We start from the raw sequence: 27,630 nt of genomic DNA on the forward strand, positions 1-27,630 counted from the left end.
TGTGGGAACAAGTAAGTTGTTCTATAAGGAGAGAATATGAGTGAGTGCTATTGAACCCGCCCCTATAACAGGGGCAATAACTCCATTGGTGGTGACAATATTACCCATGGTGATGGTGTTGTAGAGTTAAAAAGAGTACGATAATAAGTCATATGATCAGTGGCCCCTGAATCAATAATCCAACCTGTATCATGATTAACGGAAGCAATTAAGGCTATGCCCGTGTTACCTGGATTGTCGGATTGTTCTTGGGAAGCAATAAAATTTAGGATTTTTATCATAAATGATCCTTGAAATTGACCCTCACCGTCAAGATGGTCCCTGAAATTGAAAATCAATCAATGTAGTACCTGAATATAGGTGTCGCAAATCAATGTGGTCATTCCGTCATAATTCTGTTAAAAATTCCGTTAAGTGCTAATGTGGAACATAAGTGGACCCCATAAAATTTACTGGTTTTTATCACATATGGTCCCTGAAATTGACTCACTCCATCAAGATGGTCCCTGAAATTGACCTACACCATCAAGATGGTCCCTAAAATTGAAAATTGATGAATCTAGTCGCAAATCTATATGATCCTTCCACCACAATTTTGTAAAAAAAAAATTGTTATGTGCTGATGTGAGTTTAATAATTAATTAGAAAGTTGTCTAGATACCTTTTTGCACAATGGAATTTTTTTCTTATAGTAAGATCTACTTCGAAGAGAGATCCCTTCCATAAATTCTTAAAGGCACAAGGCTTAACCAAGGCCTAAGAGGGGGTTTGGAAAATAGTTTTCAACCAACAATAAACGCACCTTGGTTATAACCTCATTATCTCAAGGTAGACCTCGTCGTTCTTTGAATCACCAAACCATTAGGGAAGCACTGAACAAGATTTCTAAGATTAAGGTTGTGAGGATGTTGATCACTTAAATGTTAACGATGATGTCCCAGAAGTCTTTGCCAATCAGCCAAGTCATCACCAAAGGTGATCTTAATCCAGGTTTAATTCGGTGAAGGGTGTCGAAGTGTGTAAAGATGGATGTATTGAGTTTTTTTTTTTTTTTTTTTTTTTTTTAGAGAATAGACATCAGAGGAGGTAGAGGAATGTTGATTGGGATTGGAGGTGATTGCAGGATTGAGTTTTTGGGTACACAACCTTTTATTAACTATTAAATTATTAAACCTATTTGTAATTTTTTTTTTTTAATTTTAATAGACTTGTGATCCATTTATGTGTCACATCAGCACATAACAGAATTTTTGACAAAATTGTGACGGAATGACTACATTGATTTGGGACCCTTACTTGCGGGATTATATTGATCGATTTTCAATTTCAGGAACCATTTTGATGTCTCAAGTCAATTTAACGGAATTTTTAACAGAATTGTGACGGAATGACCACATTGATTTACAACACCTATTTTCAGGGACTACATTGATTGACTTTCAATTTTAAGGACCATTTTGACAGTGAGGGTCAATTTCAAGGATCATTTTATGATAAAAACCCCTAAAATTTAATAGTGAAAGTTGCTGGCCCAACTGGTCTGGGCCTGAATCACCCGCACTGTTTACATCAGGTCTGTTTGCTGTTGGTGGGCTCGGCAGGCTCACATTCCCTTTGCTGTTGATGTCAGCGTCTGGCCGATCTTCCCTATACCCAAGTGAGCAAAATGGGTGAAATGGGCCTGGATTGACTTTTCCTTAGCCCAACTGTACTCTTGTAGCCCAATAATATTTTAATTTCCAGATTTTCCTTCACAACAAACACAAAGAGAAAGAGGGTAGCGAGTGGGGACTATTGTGAGTCTGCGACTGGGGGAATTTCTCCAAAATTCTAAACCGCTGAGGGGAACAGTTGGTGATTCACAACTGAGAATATGGATAGAGAATGGGGTTCAAAGCCCGGCAGCGGCGGCGCCGCCTCTGCACAGAACGAAGCCATCGACCGCCGGGAGCGTCTCCGGCGACTCGCCCTAGAGACCATCGATCTCGCCAAAGATCCCTATTTCATGCGCAATCACCTCGGAAGGTACGACCCTCTTTTGATTTCTGCTCAAATTTCACTGCTTTCCATCTAATTGTTGCATTTTGTTGGTTGGTTTTTACAGCTATGAATGTAAGCTTTGCTTGACGCTGCACAACAACGAGGGCAACTACTTGGCGCATACACAAGGCAAGCGCCATCAGACCAACTTGGCGAAACGAGCTGCTCGCGAGGCAAAGGACGCTCCTGCTCAGCCCCAGCCGCACAAGCGCAAGGTCAATGTGCGAAAGACGGGTATGTATCTCGTATTTCTTTCACACGCATTTTGTCGAACACTTGGTGTGCATGGAAAGTTGTTTTAATGGAGTTAACTGTTGTAAGTATACCATTTAATGTATGGTTGCAGTCAAAATTGGTAGGCCGGGGTATCGAGTGACAAAGCAGTTTGATGGCGAAACAAAGCAGAGGTCTCTTCTCTTCCAGGTGTGTGTGTGTGCGCGTGTGTGTGTGTGTGTTCATTGTGCTATATGTATTTTCCTGAAATAATAAGCTCTCATTCAAGGGTATATAGTGTGCAAATTAATGGTGTAGCTAATGTTGCGTTACATCTATGTGTTATGCAGATTGAATATCCTGAGATTGAAGATAATACAAAGCCAAGGCACCGTTTTATGTCATCTTATGAGCAGGTAGGGTTATATCTTTGTGGCCTGCAATTTATGGACGTCCTCTTCTTCTACTCGTTTTTCTTATTAGAAATGTTTCAGTGAATTCTTTTAGTTTTTTTTTTTTAATGTTGATTTTTCATGAACACAGAGGGTTCAACCCGTCGACAAAAGGTACCAGTATCTTCTATTTGCAGCCGAGCCTTACGAGATAGTTGCTTTCAAGGTATATCTTGCCGTCTATGCATTGGGTATTCATTCATTTTTTATATTGTTAGATTCAGGACATTTATTGTGCCTCCATGTTTGTTTCTGTTTCAGGTTCCTAACATTGAGATTGACAAAACTGATAAGTTTTTCTCACATTGGGATCCAGACTCAAAAATGTTCACAGTTAGTTCTCTAACCCTACTGATTCATGTCTTTTTATCTGCACTTCTAGAAATAGATAAAGTGTTTCATTGGGATGTCAATTTTTGCGGTTCATTTGGTTGGTAAATCTTGTCTGTGGTTGTTTTAAGATATAGGCACTTAAAACCCTAGTGCTCATTTGATAACCATTGTGTTTTACTTTTAGTTTTCACTTTTGTGCTTGAGATATAGGGAGAGTAATTGGGGGAAAGGAGGGAAATACCGAAGAAGGGTAGTGGGGAGGGAAGGGAAGAAACAAAGAAGAATAAATAAAATCAAATTCTTCAAACTGAAATCAACTTAAACTAGTTTTTGGTTTTTAGTTTTCGTTGTGTCTTTCGACTCTTTCCTTGTACATTTCTTATACATCTCTTCACCACCATCTTTCCTCCACTTCTATATGTGCTTCATTTTCCCCACGTATTTGCTTTCTATTTCTAGCACAAAACTGAACAATAAAAATTTGAAAAGAAATGGTTATCAAACGACCCTAATGGAGTCTAACTTAAGAAAGCTTATTTGATTTGGCAAGTAAGTCACATGTTTGGTTTTGAGTCTCTCGACAGTTGGCACCAATTGGTGACATCTGCATAAACTGCTGCATGCTCACTAGATCAGGTCGGATGTTTTATTAGTTGTAAAATTAAGAAAGGAAAAAAAATCCTGGCAAACTATAGTTTCATAGAGAAAACACTTCCAGAGTTCAACTGGGAAAAGAGCCCCTCAGCCGGCCACACGTCGTGTTCTTACGGATTCTTATTTGTGAAATTATTTTGGTGTCCCTCCAATGAAAACTCAGCAGGATTTTCTCCTAAAGTATTGAATTCGAAGTGCTTTTTAAAGTGTAATGTTCTCAAGGGCGTTTATATGAAAGCCCTCCGGTTTCACTGTCTTAGTTGACTTTCTTTTATGCTTTTTGCTCGTTGAATTTTTCTTCTCATTTTTCTGTGTTGGATGTACCAATATGCAGTTGCAGCTATATTTCAAAATTAAGCCACCAGAGGCGAACAAACCACAACCTCCCCCTGCAGCCAATGGCCCAGGTGCTCCCGGTGTTCCATCAAGGCCTTTGCCCCCACCACCCCAAGGTCCTCCTCCTCCTCCGCCACAAGGACTGCCGCCTGGTGCACCAATGGGAAATCCTCCCAGAGCTCCTCCGCCAATTCCTGGATCTTTACTACCATCAGCTCCTATGGGAAATGGCCCTAGGCCTATGCCTCCTGGTGGTGCTCCGCCTGCCCCTCCTCCGCCCTCTGTTGGTAACACAATGGCGAATTTCACTCCTGGCACTCAGATGGGAAGGCCTCCATCAATGCCACCTCCACAAGGCTTTCCGGGACAACAAATGCAGGGCCAGGGTCTTCGTCCACCCCCACCACCTACTAATATGAGTTAAGGAAACCAATTGCCTTTGGGGTGGCCGTCCTTGTACCGGAGCATCTCAGCGAACATATTTGCAGTATCTGTGTGGAGAATGAAGTCAGCAAAAAATGACCCGGTATTCCCGTTAAACTGGAAGCTGTACCTTATTAACGACCACTCCTTTATAGTCCTACTTGTTCCTAGTTTGTTTCTGAATTCCCATTTTTCCCTTATTAAAGACAAATATTATTGTTATAGGATTGAAATGGAGATGTTATAGCTTCTGGAATTCGGGAAAGGAAACATGCCTTGTGGCAATTTCTTTTGGAGTGTACTTTTGGTTTTTGTGTGCATTTACTTGCGAGCAATGCATTTGATATTAGGTCATGCTCTAAGTAGATTTATGTGCTTAGTAACAAATTAATAATTTCCATGTTACGCGTTAGTTTAACTTGTCGGTTAAATGTATTAAAGGAGAATTAATGACCTGAAATAAACAGAAGTGTGTAGGAGGAAAGATTGCTAATCACTCCCCGATAAATTGACGCTGATGAAAAATACCTCGACTCTTCAATGATCTCATGCTTGTCCTGAATCTAACAGAGGAAAGGTAAAATGCGAGTGCGAAAATTATTTTCCAATTTGTAATCAATCATTTACGGCCCCTCGCGTGCAAAAAAGACGGTTTGGATGTCTCTTATCGATTAAACACAATACCTTAATCGGAAAATGGATACAAGTACATGTAATGAAGCGGCAGGCGCTCCGAAAGTAGCAAAAGCAGAGGGAGTAGAGAAACAAATTCAAATTTTTCAACCAAATCATTATGATCACTCAACCCAGCTGCTGCTCAATGCTGGCATAATCAACGACGCTCCCCGAATGCACTCCCCGAACATTTCATAGACCGCTCGTGCGAACGGTCCTTGAAGGCATGCAAACTGGAGGCCTTATCTCAGAAGAGGTTTGGAACACCAGGCTTTTACCTTGTCAAGGCATTTGGAGGAAACACCTTCCGGATGAACTCCAAGAAGCGCCGGGAATAGAATGTAGGGTCGACAGCAGAGATGGACAAGGAATCAAACTGAAGAGATTTGTATGCGTGTTCAATCTTCTTTCCCATGCTGTAGTCTTGCAATATGTCAATGATTCCGAGATAGAGCACAACATCATATACTTCATGAAATGTCTGCTGGTCTCCCTGTTCGCCAGGAACCTGCTCTGCCCTTGCTGGCATGTTCACACCCAGCTGGATTTGGAATCTGCTTAAATACATCGTGACGACAAAATAAGATCATTTATTCCAATTTGGCAAGTGTACATGCAAAATTATAAACTTCATTTGTATTAAGAACGCCCTTAGTTGTGATTTCACTTCAGATCCTTAGCTTTTCAAAAGACGACTTAAAACAGATTCTCTGCATGGGGTCTAGATAAATGCTCCATACCTTGCAGTACCGGGTAAAAGGAGATCAACTTCCTCATAACCGGCAGATGATGCTCTCAGCCGGCTACCTCTCACATGAGGGCCCACAACAACACTAGCATCATCTGTACCACGAGGGATTAAAACAAGTCCTTGTGGGTAATTAGAGATCTCATCCTCCAGAGTCTCTGTCATTCAAACACCAAAAGCAAAAACTATTATGTTAGTCTTTTGTGGTAATGAAAAAAAAACTCTGTATATCGTTGAAAAACTGAGGATGAGTCATGACAACTAAATTGTGCATCGTTATGAACTACAATGACCTTCCTCTGCAAGGATTCCCAAACCATCAGCTCGATTGGTATTATTGTAGGACATGACAGACCGCAGACGTTGGGGGGCCCGATAATGCACTCCCATGAGAAGGCTGTAATCCATAATGTGCTGCGCCTCCAGAAATTTGCTGTCAGTCTCAATCTGACTGCATAATAATAGGAGAGCAAAATGAGTTCAGTAGCAATAGTCAAAGGAAAAACATTAGAACCTAAAGCTAGAGATAATACATGTTACGCAGGCCAAAAATAAAAGAAATTACATGTTTTTTAATGAAAAATTCTTAGGTTGTGTTTTCATAAACTTAAAGTTAATCTGGGGTCACCTAGATTATAGAAGTCATTTATACACCTAAGGTATGGACTGCGAGTAAAAGAGAGTGAAAACCCATCTGGATTCTAGAACTCCCACTTACTTCATTAAAGCCTCTCGCCAAGAAGGTTCCAGATAAAAAGAGTAGTTTAAATCCAAGTCCTTAAGTGTTGTATTTTCATCAATTTCAATCTTATCTGCAGAACGACCAAGGGATGAACCTTTCAAATCAAATCTTCGATGTATTCTTAGCTCTGTGCAGAACATGTTTCCCATCACTACAAAGCGGAACTGCAAAGCATATTTTAATGAGCAAATGTTAGTCTTTAAAATACAAGAAGCAATTTACATTAATAGGGATAGTATCATTGCAAATAACAAGAGAATTCACTATAGAATTGCCTCTTAGACAAGGTGATACAGGCGTATAGCATCTCAACTGATACTTTTACTGGAATGTAACGGCATCATGATGCATATATTTAAACACACTTATAGCATGGAAGCTCATAAGAATCTAAAGGCACCGTTCCCATCACCTTTTGACCACTTGAAGGTTTAATCCTATGAAGACCAAAGAATTTTGTGATGAGGGTGTTCTCGTACGACCTTACATGATGATGATAACTTGGAAGCATCCGCAAAAGAACCTACACATCAGAACTCTGGTTAACACACCTCCAGATGATTCAAGAAAAGAGGAGGAGAAGAAACTGCAGAACTTCAATTGCAGTACGTGTCACAATACCTTATTGGCAAAGGATATAAATACAAATAAAACACAGAGCATAACGTTGGTATACAAAATATGAGCACACTAAGACACGTAAATGAAACATGTCAGATCATAGTTGTACTAATTTGATATTACTGGTCCTCAAGAATAGACATAAGATTTATCAAGAACCTTGTTCAGGGGAAAGAAGCACCAAATTACTTGAAAATAAAAGTCAGAAAACAGCTGGCACATTGCGTACCAAGCAACTTCTGAGACGGTGGCAATTAAGTAATGACATGTCCAGTAATTCCATAACAATTTAATCTCAATCAAATGTCCAGTTCTCTTTATAGTTTTTGTTTGCATCTAACTTCGAAGAACAAAAATCATGAAACTGCACGAAGGACTATCTAAGGCTCTTTGGAAGGGCTAAAGAAAATAAAGCCCTTTGCTTGGGTAGGTGAGAATCGAAGGAATAAGTTTACTGGTTCTAGTACAAAACTATGAATTCATACAGAAATTTTCTACAGGGAGAAAAAAGATAACTTCACAAGCCTTTAGTAATTTATGTACATCAACAAAAAATGAAGATGCAAAAGCTTCAGCAGTGATACAAACCTGAACTTCAGATTTCCTGAGTGTCTTAATCATGAAACGATCATCTTGAGATAGGAAAAACACACTACCACTTTTTCCAGGAGAAGAAAGTTCTCTGAGAGCATCATTTCCACAAATAGACATCATGTAATCAGCAGCATCGATCTTGAACATCTCTCTTAAATTCCTGCAATGAGTTGAAAACATTATAGAAGTATACAGTACACCCACACACACACATGATTGTGCATATGAGTAAACAACCCAATTTTTCAGGGTAAGGTCTTGGTCAAGTTGTGTATGTGTGTGTGTGTGTCCATGCGTATAGGCCTGATTTGGTGCGGACGCCTGCACTTGAATGATTCTGTATATACATATATTACAGTAAAACGTAAAAGTGCAATTCTTTCTTTTTCACCTTTCGGAAGAAAAATGGTTCATGGTTATAATCCCAACACAGGATATAAGTGTGAGAACATATGACAAAGTTATAGTTGGTCCACCATTATACAAAAGAAAAGAATATCCCTATTACTGTAAATGCATCAAACAAACAAATAGGCAAGAAAATTCAAGATATGGCAACTAACCTAAAGACCATAGGGCAATAGTCTTTCCACCTAAAATCTACTGACCGATGAGGTGGTGTCAATTGGGAGCCTTCTTTAGGAAAGTTCATCCAAAAACTTGCCCGAGGGCCAAAATCTGATGCTCGGACTTCTCTCCTTTGTATTGGTGTTATCTTCCCAACAGTATACCTGCCACATTTTAATCCACATTTAAATTAAGTTTCAGTAAACAAAGTATGCAATGCACATGAGCTAAGTGAGGAACATCAGCAATTGCGGTTGGACTGCAAACCTTTTTCACTCCTAAAAGAGAAACCTGTTATAATAATTAAACCCTTTCACGGAGTCGTACAACTAATATAACTAATTAAACCCTGTTAAAAGAAAAACCTGTTAAAATAATTAAACCCTCTCATGGAGTTATACATTGTCCCGAATCCAAAAGGGGAAATGTAAACACAAATCGCATTGCTTAATAAATCTTTGCCGATACCAGAAGGGAGGAACCAATTAAGCAATATAATCTAATTAAAAACCATGCATTTGATACAAAAGATAAATGAAGACAAAATAATACAAGCATAAAAGTCAAAGATGAAGAAGTCTAACGAATTTAAGGAAAGTAATAAAAGTGAATGTACCTGATACCCAACTGCAAACTGAGCATTAGATCATAGCTCCTATGACCTTTAATGATTGCTTCACCAGGTCTCTTGACCACTTTCGCTAGTTTCTTTTGTCGCCGTTTTGCCCTTCTAGATGATGAAGAAAAGCTGTTATTTATTACTAGCTCACTGATTAAGACACCTTGCATATATTCTCGCTCTAAGATTGGAATTTCTGTCTCAGAATCTTTTTCTCTACCCTCCAATAATGATGGATCATGTCCAATAACTTTTTCAAAAGATACCTCAAGACTCCAACGCCTTTCCAAGGAAACATTTCTATGTGACTGCTCCAAATTTAACAGATTTCTAGTAGAGATTTTGTCGGCTGAAGCACGATGAGATCCCTGCAGGCTCTCTCCAATCTTCGCATTTCCCATATCCCCTGAACCAGCATGATGGATATGTGCATTGTTCTGTTTTCTTAAATCTGGCAAGAGCCCTCGTTTCCTCAAAGCATTCAGGTAAAGTTCTTCTACTGCTGGAAGTCTGCTGCCTTTTGGATAAAATGACCCTTTCCCGTCCTTTAAACCGCGGGTCCAAGTTCCAACATAGAAGCCTCCATCACTCCACGTGTATACTCCAAATCCATGCATCATGCCATTCAACCAGCTTCCTTCAAATGAATCCCCATTGGTCCATGTGAGAGTTCCTTTCCCTGACATTTTCCCTCCCTTCATATTTCCAAGATAAACATTTCCATTTACCCATGTATACTTGCCAGGCCCTTCTGGCAACCCCTGCATCCAAGAGCCTTCAAAGGCATCTCCATTAGGATAGACTTGATACCCCAAACCATGTTTGAGATTTAACCGCCATCGCCCCTTATAAGTCAACTTATCCGATCCAATGTAGGTCCCTGTGCCATGCATATATCCGCCTGAAAACTCGCCCTCATAAACGGCACCTGAAGACCAAATAATTTTTCCATTCCCATGTCTCATCCCCCGTCTCCATTCACCCTCATATATGCAGCCATCTGACCAGACATATTTTCCCTTTCCTTCAGGGATGTTGCCAAGCACAGGTCCAGAATAGGACTCCCTATTCGGAAGTAATAGCTCCCTGACTCTAAAGGCGGCAATTTCAGAAGTATCAGCAAGTTCACCATTATTTATTATGGATTCTCTGTCTTCTCTGGAACTGACATCAAGAGATTTTGTTCTCTCTGCAAAAGTTTGTGCTTCTTCCACTTTATCGCCAATGGCCGCAGGGCCAGACATGCATAATGTCCCAAAATTTTCGGTTTCTTACACAATTATAGGCACTCCAGAATTTTCATAGGCCAAATGACGATATAGGAATCTGTAAAAGTCATACGAATGAGTGCAAATATACCAGGAAACTCCTTGTCCTCTTATTTATAAACAGCAGAAAGATTAAATTCTCTCTATAAAGGGCAGTTCGCAAGTGCTCAAGATGGATTTTCGGAGAAAAGATCTAACTTGAACTATAATGGCATGAAGAAGAAAAAAAATATAGAAAAAAAAAAAAGGGAATCCTATTGATTCCGTTAAACTAATATAACTACAATATCACCACCAAAAACTTAATAATTGGCTAAAATAAAGAGCATCGAGCCAATACACATATGCTCTACAATCACACCGGAAAACTATAACTAGAAGAGATCAAATTTGAACTAGCGGGCGCATGTTACTTATCCAGAAACAAATTTTAAAATACACAAGTTATAAAAAGAAGCAGAAAAATGTTCTTTCACAATATCTCATGACACAACAAGGCAGAAAATGCTCAAATGATCTTTCAGAATTCAGTCAACCAAAGCCTATAAAATCATCAAGTGGTTAACTTTGATATTGTATCTAAAATTTCTGAATGCCCAACTCATTCAAATCTTCAAATAAGTTTGCCTTATGTTGCAGCTAAAATTTCTGGATGCCTAACACATTCAAATAGTGCCTCTGAAAATAAATCAAAAATCCAAGAGATAACTGAAAGAGCATACATTTACCTCCTCGTTCATTTTTTCTATGAAGAAAAATTAAAAAGCATCCACACTTTTCACTTAACTTTCTACCCCCTGATTGCCCAAAAGCAGAAAACTTGAGCTGATTTCAGCTCCAAAAGCCAAAAGTCTCAAAACAAAAGGCAATTCCACTAACAAGTCAAAACTCAACCCACAAAAGCAAATCAAAGGCTCAAAACTTTCTGCAGAAAAGAAGAAGAAATATACCTGAGAAAATGAAACGAGGAGCGAGATTGAAGTAGCTGAACATGGGCAAGTGCGGTGGGTTTTGGATTCTGAAGCTCTCTCTCTCTCTCTCCCCCCTCTCTGTGTTGTGTATTTTTTGGGTTTTGGATGGTGACCAAATGTTTGCGAATCCCAAAGCCAACTGTGTAGCCAGAGACGCACTCGACAATAATATAAAGAATACTGTTAGTAAAATTAGACCACAATTATAAATATTCTAATAAACAATAAGTAGGTTAATTAATATTATAAGAAATAATGTATTTATCATAGTTTTTGTTATATAATTTGTAAAATATAATTTAAATGGATGATCTTTGCGTAAATAGCGGCCGACTTTTTGCATAAGATTGTGGCTTGAAGTGACAATACCGCCCCCGTTCGTCATTGGTTTTATTTATGCTCTCGTACATTACACGTCCAAATTTCTTGGCAGGTTTCTCTTTCACTATTTAGCTGAGTTAATATGATTTATTTTTTGGAGATTTTAACGAAAAACTTATAATATTATTTACTTTAATGAAAAATCATATTTTTATACTAAAATAATCAATCCTGGTAATATTCACTTACTCTTTATTTTGTCTTTATCGTTAAAACTCAAAGTTTTCAAACATTTTTCATTAGTTTTTTTTTTCTTTTGTAACTTTTAGTTTTAGATATACACATTAAATAATAATTCTAAAGACATTTTTCTCTCATGTTGTTTTTGTTTTTTTGTTAAACCTCATGTTGTTTTGTTTTTAGCTAAGATTATCAACGAAGTAGAATACATCGTTATTTGAAACATGTAAACATGATGAGAACTATTCGAAAAAAGTTGAGCTTCATCGTAAAATCAATTGGCAATACAAAGGGGTGACATGAAGCGTGTGTGATTGTCTGGCTTCATACGTGGGACAACCTACTTTAATATCATAAAGAAAGTTGAGATGTCACCATAATACCAATTGACAATATAGGGAGCCCAACCTCTTATAAGCGTCATGCAAGATCCCTCCTCTCATCATTGTGAGATTCATTCTCAACACTATATTTTTTACTCTTCAAGTTTATGATTGTTTTCGAAATGGACCAATAGAATTTGACTTCTCATATGGCACCATCAAATTTTGGAATCATATCAATTTATGTACTCAAGCTGTTTGACCTTCCGATAATTTGTCAAATTGATGACTTGAGAACAATGACACTCATTTATCGATTGATGTAGTCACACTTGCATCACATAGATCAGATATAGTCTTCGTGGAGCTTCGTCAGATTAGAAATATAAACTGATATGATTTCAAAATTAGACATGCAATGTTAGAAATTGAAATCTAGTAGCCCATTTTGAAAGTTACTATAAACTTAAAATGTGTAAAATGGCAGTAGCTCTAGTTTTAATTGATCTTATGATGATATAATATACTCAAAAGTGACTTTCAGACATGCTAATCTGAGTTTTAATTCAAGCAACAATGATATAGGTGATTTCAACCGAAAAACAGACAATTATTTAATGACTCATTTACTAATCCGTAATTAAAATGGGGGGAATTGAATTGAGAAGGAATTAGATTGGGAATGAACCAGAATCAGATTCTTACAATAGGTGTTTAGTAAATTATCAAGAAATGGAATAGGAATGATGTTGGTTTCATATAAGTTGTTTACCAATTCACTTTTGAATCGGAATCAAAACCATTTGATTACTAAATTGCCCTTGGTCTAAATGAATTATTTTATGTAATAATTAGTAAATGTTGTAGACATTCCTAGTTTAAGTATGATTGTGTAAATCCTAGATTAGATTTGATTCTAGTTATCCTTTCCTATTGTATCTTGTATTCCTTGGGGATGAAGGAATATCTTCTCTCCTTTTACTACTATAAATAAAGGCACAATGTAGGAGGGATAACAACACACATTCCCCTACAATTCTACAAACACATCTATCTCTCTCTTCTCCTTGCCGTCGGCCCTCCCTCTCCTTATCAGATAAAATAGACCACAACACGTTATTAGCACGCTCCTACCGCTGCGCTTAGGAATCTGACGTTGAAGAATTTTTCTGCATCAAACCAGTTCATCCATATCATCACGCAATCAGGTTTTTTCAAAACAATGATTTTTATCTCGATATTTTTGCAGCCCTAATAGCATGAACATTCACCATGATGCATAACCCAACTTTACGTTTTATGTATTTTAGATTCTACATAAATTGTGTATGCCTCATAATCATAATTGTTGAATTATGTGAATTTGATATTTGCTGTGAATTGCATCAAATATATTTGTATATGCATCACATTGAATTAAATTAACATATTATTGTTTTGAATATGCATATAATTGAATTATAAAAAAAAAAAACAAAAAAAAATTGTGATTAGAACAATTAGGGTTCTTTGAACCCGTGTCTTGCCCTACCCCATCCATGGTGATGAGCCACACTGTGCACACATAGTTGAGCCCTTTGGGCTCCTATTGTCTCCCACGTGCTGCCAAGCTTGCTACTTGCGCCAAGCCGAAACCAGGAGCTATCGGCTCCTTGCCTGCCCAAAACCACTGGGCTTGGCCTCTTTTTTTTTTGGCATACTGCTCCAGCCCGTTGAGCTTTGGAGCTCCCTCGGCCCAAACAGTTTCTCACTGCCCACATAATAAATTAAAAAAAAAAAGCCTTGCGAAAGAAAAAAAAAACATTTTTTTAAAGTTTTTTTTGGGTTTGCCTGCAGCAGCCCAATCCCTACCCAGTACTCACTGTGGGCTTGCAACCCCACCTGAGACCCCCATCCCAATTCTTGGACCTGGGATACACGGCACAATTTTTTTTAGCCATCCGTGGCTTTATTTTTTTTGGGCCCCGAGTTTTATTCACCTAATTATTTTAGGCCCAATGGATTTTATATTTTTTCATCCACACTTTAATTTGCCCCGAAGTCCAAATAAATCAATTCAATTATAATTATAAACCTAAAAATTCTATTTTTGCATATTTGTTTGCATATATATTTGTGTTTGCTTACAGAAATATATGAACATAAAGTTCATAATTATTTTGAAATCCGAAGTTTCTTATAAACATGCCTTGTTTGAAAACCTGAAGTTTTCACTTAAAAACATCACCCATGAAAACCCGAAGTTTTTCATGCAAAATTAAACTAATACATGTCTATTAGAACTTGTATGTTATACTCCTACGTGAATGGATTGATTTTTTCTCCATTACACTAACCACATCTTGTCCATCTCTTTTGTGATAGGAACTACCTTAAGAGGGTTCAAGATGTGAAGCTCCACCTCACTGCAAAGAACTTGCGTCTTATTATTGAAGAAGCAACAAACGAGCATGTTGGCGAAGCTGAAAAAGCCACTGCTATGATCTTCATCCGAAGACATATCCATGATGCTCTGCAAACTGAGTATCTTGCAGAGGAGGGTCCACGTGCATTATGGGTCGCTTTGGCTAATCGTTTTAATCACTAAAAGGACATATTCTTGCTTGAAGCAAGACACGACTGGCAGCACTCACACTTCCAAGACTTTAAGTCTATGAATGAATATAATTCTGAAGTTTGTCGAATCCGATCACTTCTCAAGTTTTGCAATGAAACTTTGACTGAAGAAGATCTCCTGGAGAAGACCTATTTGACATTCTCTGCTTCTAATATTGTCCTGCAGCAACAATATAGAGTTCAGAAGTTCATTAAGTTCTTGGATTTGATCTCTGTTTTACTTTTTGTTGAAAAGCAGAACCAGCTGTTGATGAAGAATCATCAAGCTCGACTTACTTGGGTGACTGCTGTGCCTGAAGCACATTATAGCACAAACCAACGCCCAAAACACCAAAAGAGGCATAGTAGGGTGGCTAGAAGCCAACCCACCAAGATCAACAGAGCCAATGCCCACCTAAGGGAGGAAACAAAGCCCAAAAGCACCCAAACCTCACTCCCAAGGCCCCGAACTTTAAGAATAAGGGCAAAGCACCTGAAACCATAGATGCGGACATGTGCTATCATTGTGGTTCAAAGGACCATTGGTCCCGTGTTTGCCGAGCTCCCAAGAAGGTTGTAGATGAATATTATTCTCATCGTAAGAAGTTTGAATCAAACTTCATGCAAGTAGATGAATCGGAGACTACAAAGATAAAGGTTTCTGACTTTCAGGAGGATACCACCACCTATGGAAGATTAGAATCTTAGACATAGACTTATCTTTTAGTTGAAATAAGACAATTGGGGCCGAATTCCACTAAGTGGCCGAACCCCCCTTGTTTTTTTGGTTGATTTTTGAACAATTTTCCTTTATGTTTGGATTATTAGTTGGTGATTTGTTTTTGGATATTAAGTTTTAATTAATTACCATCCTTGAATAAATGAAATTACTTTGAATTGATATTTGTTTTTACGAACTTTTATGCATGTGACCAATTCAAATTAATTTTTCATTCTAGGTATGACTAGTTGAAAAGTTAGTTGTCTGGCAAATAGTGCAACCACACACATTGTTTTGCGTGAACGCATCTATTTCACTAACTTTATACCTAAGAATGCACATTTGACAACCCTCTTAGGCCTATCCAACCTGATAGAAGGGTAAGGCACGTATAATGTTGTCCAATGGTAAAATCTTGACCATTGATGAGGCACTCTATTTTCCATGTTCCGAAAGAACGTTGCTAAGTTTCAAGGACATTAGAGATAACAATTACTACGCTGAAACCCACGTTGAAAATAGAGTTGAATTTATGTGCATAACTTCCTACGAATATGGCTAGAAGTGTATTCTAGAGAATATGAAGTGTAACCAAGTGGTATGTATACTACAACCATACGCCCTATTGAATGCCAATATGTGGCCGGCCCTACTATTGGGACCGCACACGAAATTACACGTTGGCATGATCGTTTAGGACATCCTAGACGAATAGCGATACGCCGTATCCTTAAATCTTCACACGGGCATCCACTAACCCAAAGTTTAGGTTTGATCCAAGGAATCGCATGTCAAGCATGTTTAATGGGAAAGCTTATTATTAAGCCTTCTTATGACAAGATTCGTTTGAATCCTCCCATTTTTCTACAATGGATTCGGGGGGACATTTGTGGACCGATTCACTCTCCATGCGAACCATACTTTATGGTTTTGGTTGACGCTTCCACACGTTGGTCTCACGTGTGCTTGTTATCCATAAGGAACGCTGCATTCTCCAAACTATTGGCTCAGGTTATCAAGCTCAGAGCTCACCACCTTGATTATCCGATCAAATCATTTTGATTGGATAATGCTGGAGAATTCACATCTAAAACTTTTGATGACTATTGCATGTTAGTTGAGGTTGAAGTTGAACATCTAGTACCCCATGTTCACACATAGAATGCCCTGGCAGAGGCTTTCATTAAGAGCTTACAAATGATTACTCAATCGTTAGTCATACGTACCAAATTCTCGATCACTGCTTTGGGCCATACAATATTGCACGTAGCAAAGTTGGTCTTCCTGAGGCCTGTTGCAACATAACCATTTACTGCCCTTCAGTTGGTTATCGGATACGAACCTAACATATCGCATATGCGCGTTTTTGGTTGTGCGGTATATGTGCTGATGTCGTTGCCCTTATGTACAAAAATAAGGCCTTAGCGAATGATGGGAATCTATGTCAGATATGATTCTCCTTCAATTATTCATTACTTAGAACCTTTGACAAGTGATCTATTTACTGCTCATTTCATGGATTGTCACTTCTATGAGATAGTCTTTTTATCGTTAGGGGGAGATAAGAACGTCAATGTTCTTGAAGAACGACGCGAATTATCGTGGACGACTCCCACTTTGTCTTATTTAGATCCCCGCACTGCTTAGTTTGAAATTGAATTGCATCGCATATTAGATCTCCAGAGCATAACTCAGAGCATGCAGATGTTTTCACCGATCTAGCGCGAGTGACAAGATCACATATTCCAGTTGCGAATACGCCTGCAAAGATGGATGTACCAAATGTACGATGGATTACCCTCCTGGAAGCTTGGGACGCCAATCTTGGTGATCCACGTACATTAGCAACTAGCCAATCATCTGCCCCTACACAAAAGCGTGGCAGACCCTTTGATTTAAAGGATTCACACCCCCGAAAGAGGAAAACCACAGCACAAGGTCTCGAAGAGCCTACTTTGAATCCGACTATCACTTACTCATTCTATCCAACTCATGAGGAAATTATAGATTATGGAAGCGTCCTTGAAAAGATGAATCATCCTCCCGAGAATCGTGAGATTTCGGTCTATTATGCTAGCTTAGATGATGTGTGGAGTAGAAATGAGATGATTGTCGATGATGCATTAACATTTGCAGTAGCTACTAATATCATGTTGAGTGATGACATTGAACCGCGCTCTGTTAATGAATGTCAACGTAGAACTGATTGGTCAAACTGGAAATAAGCAATCCAAGTCGAACTCAATTCGCTTGCGAAACGTAAGGTGTTTGGACCTGTAACTCCTACTCCTCCACATGTGAAGCCCGTTGACTACAAGTAGGTTTTCGTTCGGAAGCGTAATGAGAAGAACGAAATTGTGCGTTACAAAGCTCGTCTTGTTGCACAAGGTTTCTCACAACGTCCCGGGATTGACTATGACAAAACTTATTCACCCATTATGGCTGTGATTACTTTTCACTACCTTATCACTTTGGTAGTTTTCGAAAAACTGGATATGTAGTTGATGGACGTAGTAACCGCGTATCTTTATGGGGATCTTGATACGGAAATTTATATGAAAGTTCCCGAATGACTTACATTGATTGGTTCAAATATTTCCAAACCCCAGAACACACTCTCAATTCGGCTGAAGCGTTCACTCTATGGTTTGAAACAATCTGGAAAAATGTAGTATAACTGTCTAAGTGAGTATTTGACTAGTCAGGGATATGTGAACAACGAATTATGCCCTTGTGTGTTCATTAAGAGCAACTCCAGCGTTGGAGCCCTCCCCCTGGCAATGCACTATTCAATCCACCTAATGAACAGTAAATAGCCCTGGCAATAGAATTTGCATCTCCACCGTTACACTTCAATAGCCCTGGCAATAGGCAATAAAATATTAGTATTTTTTTTATTTATAAAATAATACAAAATAATTTTAATTGTAATATTGGATAAGATTTTTAATCGTTCTCGTTGCGCCATATGTCATTATCCGAAGTATTATTAAATAATACAAAATAATACAATTATTGGTGATGGATTTCTGATAAGATTATTAACCAATCACGTCGCGCCACGTGTCATAATCTGTTCACAATCTTTGAGGATAGATTTCCATCAGATTTGTAACGAATGACGACATGCCACGTGTCATAATCTGTTCACAATCTTTGAGGATAGATTTCCATCAGATTTGTAACGAATGACGGCATGCCACGTGGTATTATGCACAACCTAATCCTTTCTGAATCCTCTATATAATCCACCATCCATTCTCACAAATCTCACACCAAAATTCTCAAGATCTCTATCATTATTCATAGTTTCTGCTTCCTTATTCACAAAAATCTGTATCATTATTCATAGTTTCTGTTTCTTTCTTTCAATGTCTTCTTCTTCTTCCTCAAGGATGATGTGGGAATTCAATCAGGAAGAGGAAGAATTATTTAACGAATCAGAAGCAATGTTCAATCACCAGGGGGTAAGAAATGAAAGGGAATAGAATGAGGAGCGTCAAATGAGAGATGACGAAGTAAGAAAGGGCAAAGCCTCACATTCCCATCGAGTCATCCAAGCTGTGGCTCAGATCTGCAGGCCCAGCCGTTCCGAAAACCTTGATAGAAGCAGGCAACGACGAGGTATGGAACTCTTGGATGATTATTTTGTTCCTAATAGTGCATTCCCTGATACGTACTTTAGACGTCGTTTTAGAATGGAACGACATTTGTTCAACAAAATCATGATTGCTGTTTGCAACCATGATTCTTATTTTGTGCAAAAAAAAAAATGCTTTTGGTGCTATGGGTCTACTGCCTGAGCAAAAAATTACTGCTGCCTTACGGATGCTTGCATATGGAGCATCTGCAGACCAAGTGGATGAGATAACGAGGATGGGAAAATCAACCATTCTTGAGTCCCTGATGAGGTTTTGCGGAGCAATCGAATCTATCTACACCGCTGAGTACCTCCGCAAACCTACACACATGGACTTGGAGCGGCTGTTGAAGAAGGCGGAGATGTGTGGCTTTCCTGGGATGATTGGAAGCATTGATTGTAGCTCTCTTTCTCTCTCATTAGCATAAAATTCTCTCTCAACAGCTGCTGCTTTTGCTGCCTCTCTAGCCTTATCAGCCTCATCTTTCGCCATTTCCCTCGCCAAAGTCAATTCACCTTGGTGAGTAAGTTCTTCCATGAACCTTGCATAATCATTCTTGGAAGCACCCTCTTTTCTCTTTGAAGCCTTCTTACCTTCAGGCCTAATTGGATAATGGGTCGAACCCGACGCTTGTTCAGGGAGGGGCGTTTCAGGCACTTCTTCTGCATCATCTTCATGAACATGATTGGGTGTAGAGTGTAGAGGGGTGCTGTTCATGTGCACTTCTGGACCGACTGGCACAACTCTAAATTTAGGACAATCTTTGACAATATTCCAACATTCCCACCGGTTGAATGATTTATTTTTGCTTTTGGTTTTGGCAGCGTACCAAGCTTATGCTTGAAGTTCCTACACAATAAAAATAAGTAACAAATAAATAATACAAATAAATAATTATAATGAAAATAAGTAACAAATAAATAATACAAACAACATAATTATAATGTAAGTCGGTAACAAATAAATAATACAAACCATAAATAATAAATTATGTAGGTAACAAATAAATAATACAAATAATAAATAATAAATAACAAATAAATAATACAAACAATAAATAATAAATTTTGTACGTAACAAATAAATAATACAAACAATAAATAATAAATTATGTAGGTAACAAATAAATAATACAAACAAATAATTATAATGAAAATTTGGGTATCAAATAAATAATATATTGTTACCTGATTCGAGTAATTTTCCCCACTTCGAATATTACTACTAGCTTGTGCCAAGGTGTCTCTCCACGTACTAAACGATTGGCTAATTAATTTCCAACGACTGGACATTGATTCTTTGGTTCTTTTCCCACCAATTTTCTCAAGAAAATTGGTATGAATAAGACTCCACATTTCTCGCAACTGCATCTCATTACCCGTAAGCGAACTATGAGTAACTTCAACCCAGCTAGTACACAACGCAACATCTTCAATAAGCGACCAATTCGTACCTACACCAGTGGTCATTTTGTTGAAAAAAAATGGATTCAAACTTTGAGACAAAGAAAGGAATGTGATTGAAAGTAGTTGAGAAAATATGAAATTGTTGTGTAAGGTAGATGATAATGAGAAGGTATTTATAGAAAAGTAAAAACAATTTTTTTTACAATTTTTTTCAAATTTTTCAGATATTTTTTTTGAATTTTTTACAATTTTTTTTAAATTTTTATTCAATTAATTAATCTCTGCCGTTGGATATAAAAAAATTTGAAAATTCCAACACTCCAGATTGTGCCACGTGTCACAACGGTAACTTTTCAGATTTTTAAAACTATTTTTTCATTTATTTTTTTATTTATAAAGCATTTTAATATCCACCGTTGATCTCAGATCGAACGGTGGATATTAAATCTGACTTAATTTTTTTTTTTTACCATTGAGATCGAACGGTCCAAATTAAGTGACCGTTAAGATCTAACGCACCGTGGGAAGCCACGTGGCTTCCTAACGGTAACTGACAGCTTTTTTTTTTTTTTTTTTTTTTTGTGTCGGCGACGCGCCTCCATGCGCGGGTGGGATGCACGCGCCTGACACAAAAAAAATTAAATATTGCACTGACGCCACCCTGGCGTCAGCCTGACGTCACGCCCACCTCGGGCTGGCAATCCCCCACGGGCCCGGAGCTCGGGCCTCCACCTTCCATCGGGCTAGCCCACGCTGGAGCCCTCCCATCGGCCCTTGGGCCCTTGTTTTCGAGCCTGTCCCCCGAGCCAAACCCAACGTTGGGAATGCTCTAAGAAGTCACATTCCGGATTTGCGGTTGTTACAGTATATGTCCATGACATGAATCTTATTGGAACTCCTGAAGAGTTCGCGAGAATTGCCGCGCACTTGAAGTCGGAATTTGAGATGAAAGATCTAGGTATGACTCGATACTGCCTTGATCTCGAGATAGAGCATTGTTCGGATAGAATCCTAGTACATCAATTGAACTACACCCAAAAGGTGTTTCGCCGCTTTAATGAGGATAAAGCGAAGCCTTCGAGTACTCCTATGGTCTATCGTTCACTATATGCAAAATGAGATCCCTTCCGTCCGAAGGAAGATGATGAAGAGATTTTGGAGCCTGAAGTTCCTTATCTAAGTGCGATAGGCGCTTTGTTGTACTTAGTTCAATGCACTAGACCTGACATCTCCTTCGCTGTTAATCTTTTAGCAAGATACAGTAATGCACTTACACGCAGACACTGGACTGGTGTGAAAGACATCTTCTGTTACCTTAAAGGTATTACGGATTTAGGTTTGTTCTATTCCTACGAATTGTCGAATGATGCCGCACCCTTTGCTCATTTAGTCGATTCTCACCTTGTTGGTTATGCCGATGCATGATATTTATATGATCCGCACAAGGCGCACTCTCAAACGGGTTATGTCTTTACATTAGAGGCACCATAATCTCTTGGAGGTTAACTAAACATACCTTAGTTGCCACTTTGTCTAACCATGTTGAAATTCTCGTCTTACATGAAGCAAATTGGGAATGCTTTTGGTTGAGACTAGTAGTGGGCCATATTCGAAGCTTTTACGATCTTTATCCTGCCGTTAATGCCCCGATGATGATTTTTGAAGACAACGCAGCTTGCATCGAATAGCTCAAGAAGGGTTACATCAAAGGAGACAACACCAAGCACATTGCGCCAAAGTTTTTCTTCACACTTTAATAATAAGAGCATTAGAACATTGAAGTCACGCAAATCCGTTCACAAGACAATCTGGCCGATCTCTTCACCAAATCACTACTGAAGACGACGTTTTAGAAGCTTGTTCATGGAATTGGTATGCGTAAACTTTCTGAGTTGTAACTTTGCTATTTCTTTTTTGGAACTGTGTCAAACTCAGGGGGAGTATCCTGTAGATACTTGTTTGATCTTAGGTACCGTTTGGTACGTGGGACGGGACGGAACAGAGTGGGACAAGGCATTCCGTCCCACGTTTGGTGTGCCTAAAACGGGTGGAACGAGTTGTTCCACGGGACGAGTTTTGGGTGAATTTTTGTTCCGCCTCACCCCCTGGAACGACTTGTTCCACATCCATGGAACACAAAATTATAACCTCTCCGTCTCCTTCTTCTTCCACCTTGTTTCCATCCGAAGGCATCTTTGCTCCCACTCTGTTCCATTCCGTCCTGTCCTGTCTCGTCCCGTCCCATTCCGTTCCTTCCCGTCCCGTCTGCATACCAAACGATACCTTAATGTACTCTTTTTCCCTACGATTAGAAGCATTTTTCCCACTGAATTTTTGCTACCTAACTAGGTTTTAACGAGGCACCTACCTTGGGTTGGGCATATCCCTGAATGACGCCATATAGACGTTTCTTTGACTTTGCATTTCGCACACGTTTTTCCTTAGATTATGGATTTTGTCCCTCATTGGGTTTTTGCCATAGCCTTAGGCTTTTTTAGTGAGACTTACTATTTATGCAAGTTCCTAACTTATTGAGAATAAGCATTGTTCCTTGGAATCAGTGCCGATGAGTCAACTTCCTTAACTTCTGCATAATGTTAAATCTACCTTGAGTATTTACACACTCAAGGGGGAGTGTTGTAAATATTCCTAGTTTAAGTATGATTGTGTAAATCCTAGATTAAATTTGATTCTAGTTATCATTTCCTATTGTATCTTATATTCCTTGGGGATAAAGGAATATCTTCTCTCCCTTTACTACTATAAATAAAGGCATAATGTAAGAGGGAGAACAACACACACATTCCCTTACAATTCTACAAACACATATTTCTCTCTTCTCCTTGTCGCATGCTCTTTCTCCTTGTTAGATAAAATAGACCACAACAGTAAAATTTAATTTTCATAGAATCTTAACCCATAAATAATTGAATTTTCTCTTTTTATAAACTAATTTTTTAACTTTTTTTTTTTTTTTTTTTTTGACCTTTTCAAACCTAACTTTTTTTATACCCACCCAAGCCAGCAGCCCAAATTTTCTACCTTTTGAAACCTAATTTTTCACGTCTTTTCTCTTATCCTAGTATCCTTCGTCAGTCCTCACTAGCCGCAACCGCCACCACTCCCTCATTCCCTCTCCTCCATTTTATTTTATGTGGATCCTTCATCATCATTTCCTGCGCATCCATTGATCTCTCTCACACGTTGCAACTCCATCCCTACGCGATCACGATGCCACAACCAAAGAACAACCAGCTCACTACGATATCTGAAGACGCCCTAGGATACTTGAGATTAGTTCACTAGGGCACGCGGAGGTGGAAGGGAGGCAGGTAGAGAGGTCTGGGGCTTGCTGATTTGAGTGGCAGATTTGGAATTTTTAGGAATTAGATGGGGTTATAATGGGTACAAAATTGTATTCATGATTCCTCCTTTGTCCCAAAATTCAAATGACACCTCCTACTCAGGAGTTCAATTCCTCCAAAATCAGGAAGTCAATTCCTATCTTTTTCGTGGATCCCATCCATTTTGATTCCTCCAAATTTTAGTAAACACAAGAATAACCAGTAATCGGAATCACACTTTGACTTTAGATTTCGATTACGAACACATAAACACGCCCTAAGTGAGAGAATGTTACATCTTGAACCAGCCTTTTTGTAATTTCAACTAATCGAAAGCCAGCCCCCCATTTTTGGGTCGGGATTCACCAAAAAAAAAATTTAAAAATGAGGTGATGCTATCTACACACATATTTTATCTTGCACATATAACGAGAAATATGTGAGAAGTAAAAATAGGTGTGTGGATATCACCACATAAAGCAATAGACAAAATAATCTTAAAAAAAAAAAAGACTACGACTAACAAGAAACCAAGAATTTTAAGTTGTTTAGGGATTATTGTAAAAAAAATAAATAATAAAACGAGCAAAGTAAGAAAAGAAATATAGTTACGGGTAGAGATGAAGTTCAAATTTCTTCGTCCTTTTATTCAATTATCCATAGAGTAAGTTATCCTTGAGCTAGTGGAAAGCGAGCAAAGATTTGAAACTCTCATTCCAAGTTTGAACTCTTACATGAGTATCTTTTAGGGTCAAATACTCTACTTTGGCGTACCATTTGACTTAAAGACCAAAGGTGTGTTGTCACTTCATGTGTTATGTGTTACCATAACTGCATTGAGAAGAAGATTATTAGTTTTTTTTATAGGGTAAATTACATAAAACTACCTCAACTATTGGGTCAGTCACAGTTTAATGCCCCATCTTTAAAAAAATTTCAATGTCATACCTCATCTACGAATTTTTTACAATTTCATACCTTCAGTCAGTTTTCTGTCAATTCTTCCATTAAATAGTGATGTGGCTTGAGACGGAGCCCACTCTCTATTAAAAAATTAATTAAATACTAAAACAATTAATTAAAAATCATTTAATATTTTTTTTTGCATGGGTGACCCACCCCAAACCCAAACCCAGATCCCATCTTTCCCAAACCCAACCCTTTTCTTCCCCCTCCCGTCTTCCCCAAACCTAAACCCAAATCCCACCCACCCCTTCTTCCCCGCTGCCATTCTCCGCCACATCAACAATCCCATCCACACACCTCTTCCTCCATCCCCTCCCTCAAATCTTTCAAAGCCTCCCTCCCTGAAAACCCCCAAATCTACGACTTCTCCGAGATTCGCTATGCCACCTCCAACTTCCTCCCCCACCGCCGCTTCTCCTCCTCATCCACATCCTTTTCTTGGCGCTGCTCCCTTTGATCCAAAGACTCCATCATCTTCCAGCACAAATCTCGCCTTCCTATCTCTCTCCCTGACCTCCAACACCGCCTCTCCCTCATCTCCAAATCCCACCACTCCAGCCTCATCAAGCTCCTCGACACCTCATTTTTGGAAGATATGTTTACCTCGTTTACGAATTTGTCATCGGCGCTAACCTCGCCGACTGCCTCTGCAACTTGAAAAACCTGAGCTATAACGTCCTATCGTCGTGGCTCTCCCGGATGCAAATCGCCACCGACCTCGCCCACGGCTTCGATTACATACACCACGGCTCTAGCCTCGACTCAACCTTCGTCCACAACCACATCAAGAGCTCTAGCATATCGTCTCTGAAGAGGGCCACCTCGTGCTCGGTGCCAAAATCTGCCATTTCGGCACGGCGAAACTCTGCAGCTGGACCCAGGCTTGGTAGAGTAAACTGGATGGCATGCGCGGTTACATGGTGTCGGAGTTTCAGGAGCAAAGAGAACACGATGGATTTGGGGAAGACGAGAGGGGGAAGAAAGGGGTGGGTTTGGGGAAGACGGGATTTGGGTTTAGGTTTGGGGGGGGGGGGGGGTCCCCATGCAAAATAAAAAAATTAAATGAATTTTTTTTAGTTTTTTAATATTTTATTAATTTTTTAATAGAGAGTGGGTCCCGTCTCAAGCCACGTCACTATTTAACAAAAGAATTGACAGAAAACTGACGAAAGGTATGAAATTGTAAAAAATTCGTAGATGAGGTATGACATTACAATTTTTTAAAAATGGGGTATGAAACTGTGACTGACCCAATAGTTGAGGTAATTTTATGTAATTTACCCTTTTTTTTAACTAAACTAAACTACTCCAAGAAGGGAACTACTAGTCGGCTCATTTTGGTGGAGGGTTAGGACACTATGGCTACGGCTATCTGTAATGTCACTGCTCAAGTTAGATATGCAATATGAGTCAAGCAAGGGTTAGGATCCTAACACTCCGGTTGCCAATTTTGAAACGTATTGACATAGCTACAATATCTGATAGCACAAATGGAGTGCATCAAATTCGTTCAGAGATTAGTTTATCATCAATGTATGAGATACCTCCCCATTAAATAATACTAGGTTGAACTTTGGTGCGTCTACTATGTACATTTTGAATATTAGCTTTGTGCCTATATACACGCATATAATTTATTTATTTTTACTTGTACCATGAATCCTGAATTAAAAATGTATGTGTCACTTAGTACTACAGTCTAGTGGTAATCCTTTTCACTTGTAAGTGAGAGGCCTTAGAGCATCCCCAATGGGGGCTCTATCCTCCATGAGGCTACTACATTTCAAGCCTTAGCAAGAAATTTCATCCCCAAAATGGGGCTAGATCCACCACCGGGGCTAGCAACTTCCTTTCTTGGGTAGCATAAAATCAGGCTACGTCTAGCCCCAAAAAATAGTGGGTCCCACAAAAAAAGTAGCAACCCATATGAGCAAAATTCTATCACTCTCCCTCCACTTATACTCTCCTTTTATTGTTATTTTTTAATTCTTTTTTTTTTAACTTATTTTCTTGCAATTTGGCTAATTAATGATTGTTTTAAATTCCATAAGAATTTAAATTTCAAATTGATTTAACGTTCATGGGCTTGGTGGATGAAATTTTCAAATAATTTTTTTTTCAAAATTGTATGATACTAATTTACCAATTGGTGCTAGGTAAATTGTTGTGTTATATGTGAAAAATTAAATTATTTCAGAGGGCGAAGTAGGGGTTTGTTTTTTTTCAACGGATGAGATTGAGATAAAAGAATCTAATTCAATGAACAATTCATAAGTGATTAAATCTAACTTTGTCACATTTTGAACTTTTTAGGTTGAAAGGTCCATAAAAAATAAAAAAATAAAAAAAATTAAGATAGCACGTCCAAAAATCAATTTAAGAAAAGCTAACACCAAAAAAAAAAAAACAAAAAAAAAAATATTAATCATCTCTTAATCAAATTACTACATAAATAAATAAATATATATAGCCCCATATAGAGCCCGAAATATATAGTCTCTTATTGGGAGAGATTCTTTTATAAAGCCTCAAAGATTCCTCGAAGCTCTAAAATGGGCTATATCCACCATTTTTCCAGCCCCATATAAAAACCTTCACTGGGGATGATCTTAGGTTCGATTCTCACCAAAGGTGAATTTGAAACACATTATTACTAGCCCATTGTGAGGCGAAGCCCACCTTCTCCTCCTTAGTGTAGTCAATATCGCTTGTTCAACAAAAATGTATGTAGAAAACATATAATTCAAAAGGGTAATGCTAGGGAGACCAAATTTTTAAACCAAATTTGCAAACCAAATGATGTGGTTGTAGATGATT

General features: G+C 38.5%; 2 protein-coding genes and 1 pseudogene across 2 annotated transcripts; 2 read left to right on the forward strand and 1 right to left on the reverse strand.

Annotated features, from left to right (window-relative positions):
• The first annotated feature begins 1,756 nt into the window (after positions 1 to 1,756).
• On the forward strand, positions 1,757 to 4,805 carry LOC137744724 (uncharacterized). The gene is made up of 7 exons (XM_068484510.2): positions 1,757 to 2,025; positions 2,105 to 2,274; positions 2,387 to 2,463; positions 2,604 to 2,669; positions 2,797 to 2,871; positions 2,967 to 3,038; positions 4,027 to 4,805. The coding sequence occupies exons 1-7, from the start codon at positions 1,874 to 1,876 to the stop codon at positions 4,450 to 4,452; spliced, it is 1,038 nt and encodes a 345-aa protein (XP_068340611.2). The 5' UTR covers positions 1,757 to 1,873; the 3' UTR covers positions 4,453 to 4,805.
• A 310-nt stretch (positions 4,806 to 5,115) lies between these two features.
• Positions 5,116 to 11,438, reverse strand: LOC137744723 (phosphatidylinositol 4-phosphate 5-kinase 9). Its single transcript, XM_068484509.2, has 9 exons — positions 11,236 to 11,438; positions 9,015 to 10,343; positions 8,395 to 8,562; positions 7,826 to 7,991; positions 7,029 to 7,139; positions 6,593 to 6,780; positions 6,168 to 6,325; positions 5,867 to 6,032; positions 5,116 to 5,680 (listed from the first exon to the last, which is right to left on the reverse strand). Exons 2-9 carry the CDS (start codon positions 10,259 to 10,261, stop codon positions 5,401 to 5,403), a joined length of 2,484 nt encoding a protein of 827 aa, XP_068340610.1. The 5' UTR covers positions 10,262 to 10,343; positions 11,236 to 11,438; the 3' UTR covers positions 5,116 to 5,400.
• A 5,787-nt stretch (positions 11,439 to 17,225) lies between these two features.
• LOC148692344 (uncharacterized) lies at positions 17,226 to 25,956 on the forward strand (annotated as a pseudogene).
• The last annotated feature ends 1,674 nt before the right edge of the window (positions 25,957 to 27,630 follow it).

The sequence above is a fragment of the Pyrus communis genome, chromosome 12 (genome assembly GCF_041283825.1).
Source record: "Pyrus communis isolate YQ-2024b chromosome 12, ASM4128382v1, whole genome shotgun sequence".
In the NCBI taxonomy this organism is placed as follows: Eukaryota; Viridiplantae; Streptophyta; class Magnoliopsida; order Rosales; family Rosaceae; genus Pyrus; species Pyrus communis.

Excerpts from the sequence above, each read along its gene's own strand:
- LOC137744724 (XM_068484510.2), top strand. The coding sequence starts at position 1,874 with ATGGATAGAGAATGGGGTTCAAAGCCCGGCAGCGGCGGCGCCGCCTCT. Across the intron at positions 2,670-2,796 it reads TTATGTCATCTTATGAGCAG|AGGGTTCAACCCGTCGACAA; the intron begins GTAGGGTTATAT and ends TCATGAACACAG. Across the intron at positions 3,039-4,026 it reads CAGACTCAAAAATGTTCACA|TTGCAGCTATATTTCAAAAT; the intron begins GTTAGTTCTCTA and ends ACCAATATGCAG.
- LOC137744723 (XM_068484509.2), bottom strand. The coding sequence starts at position 10,261 with ATGTCTGGCCCTGCGGCCATTGGCGATAAAGTGGAAGAAGCACAAACT. Across the intron at positions 7,140-7,825 it reads TCAGGAAATCTGAAGTTCAG|GTTCTTTTGCGGATGCTTCC; the intron begins GTTTGTATCACT and ends TCTGATGTGTAG. Across the intron at positions 6,781-7,028 it reads AACCTTCAAGTGGTCAAAAG|TTCCGCTTTGTAGTGATGGG; the intron begins GTGATGGGAACG and ends TATGCTTTGCAG.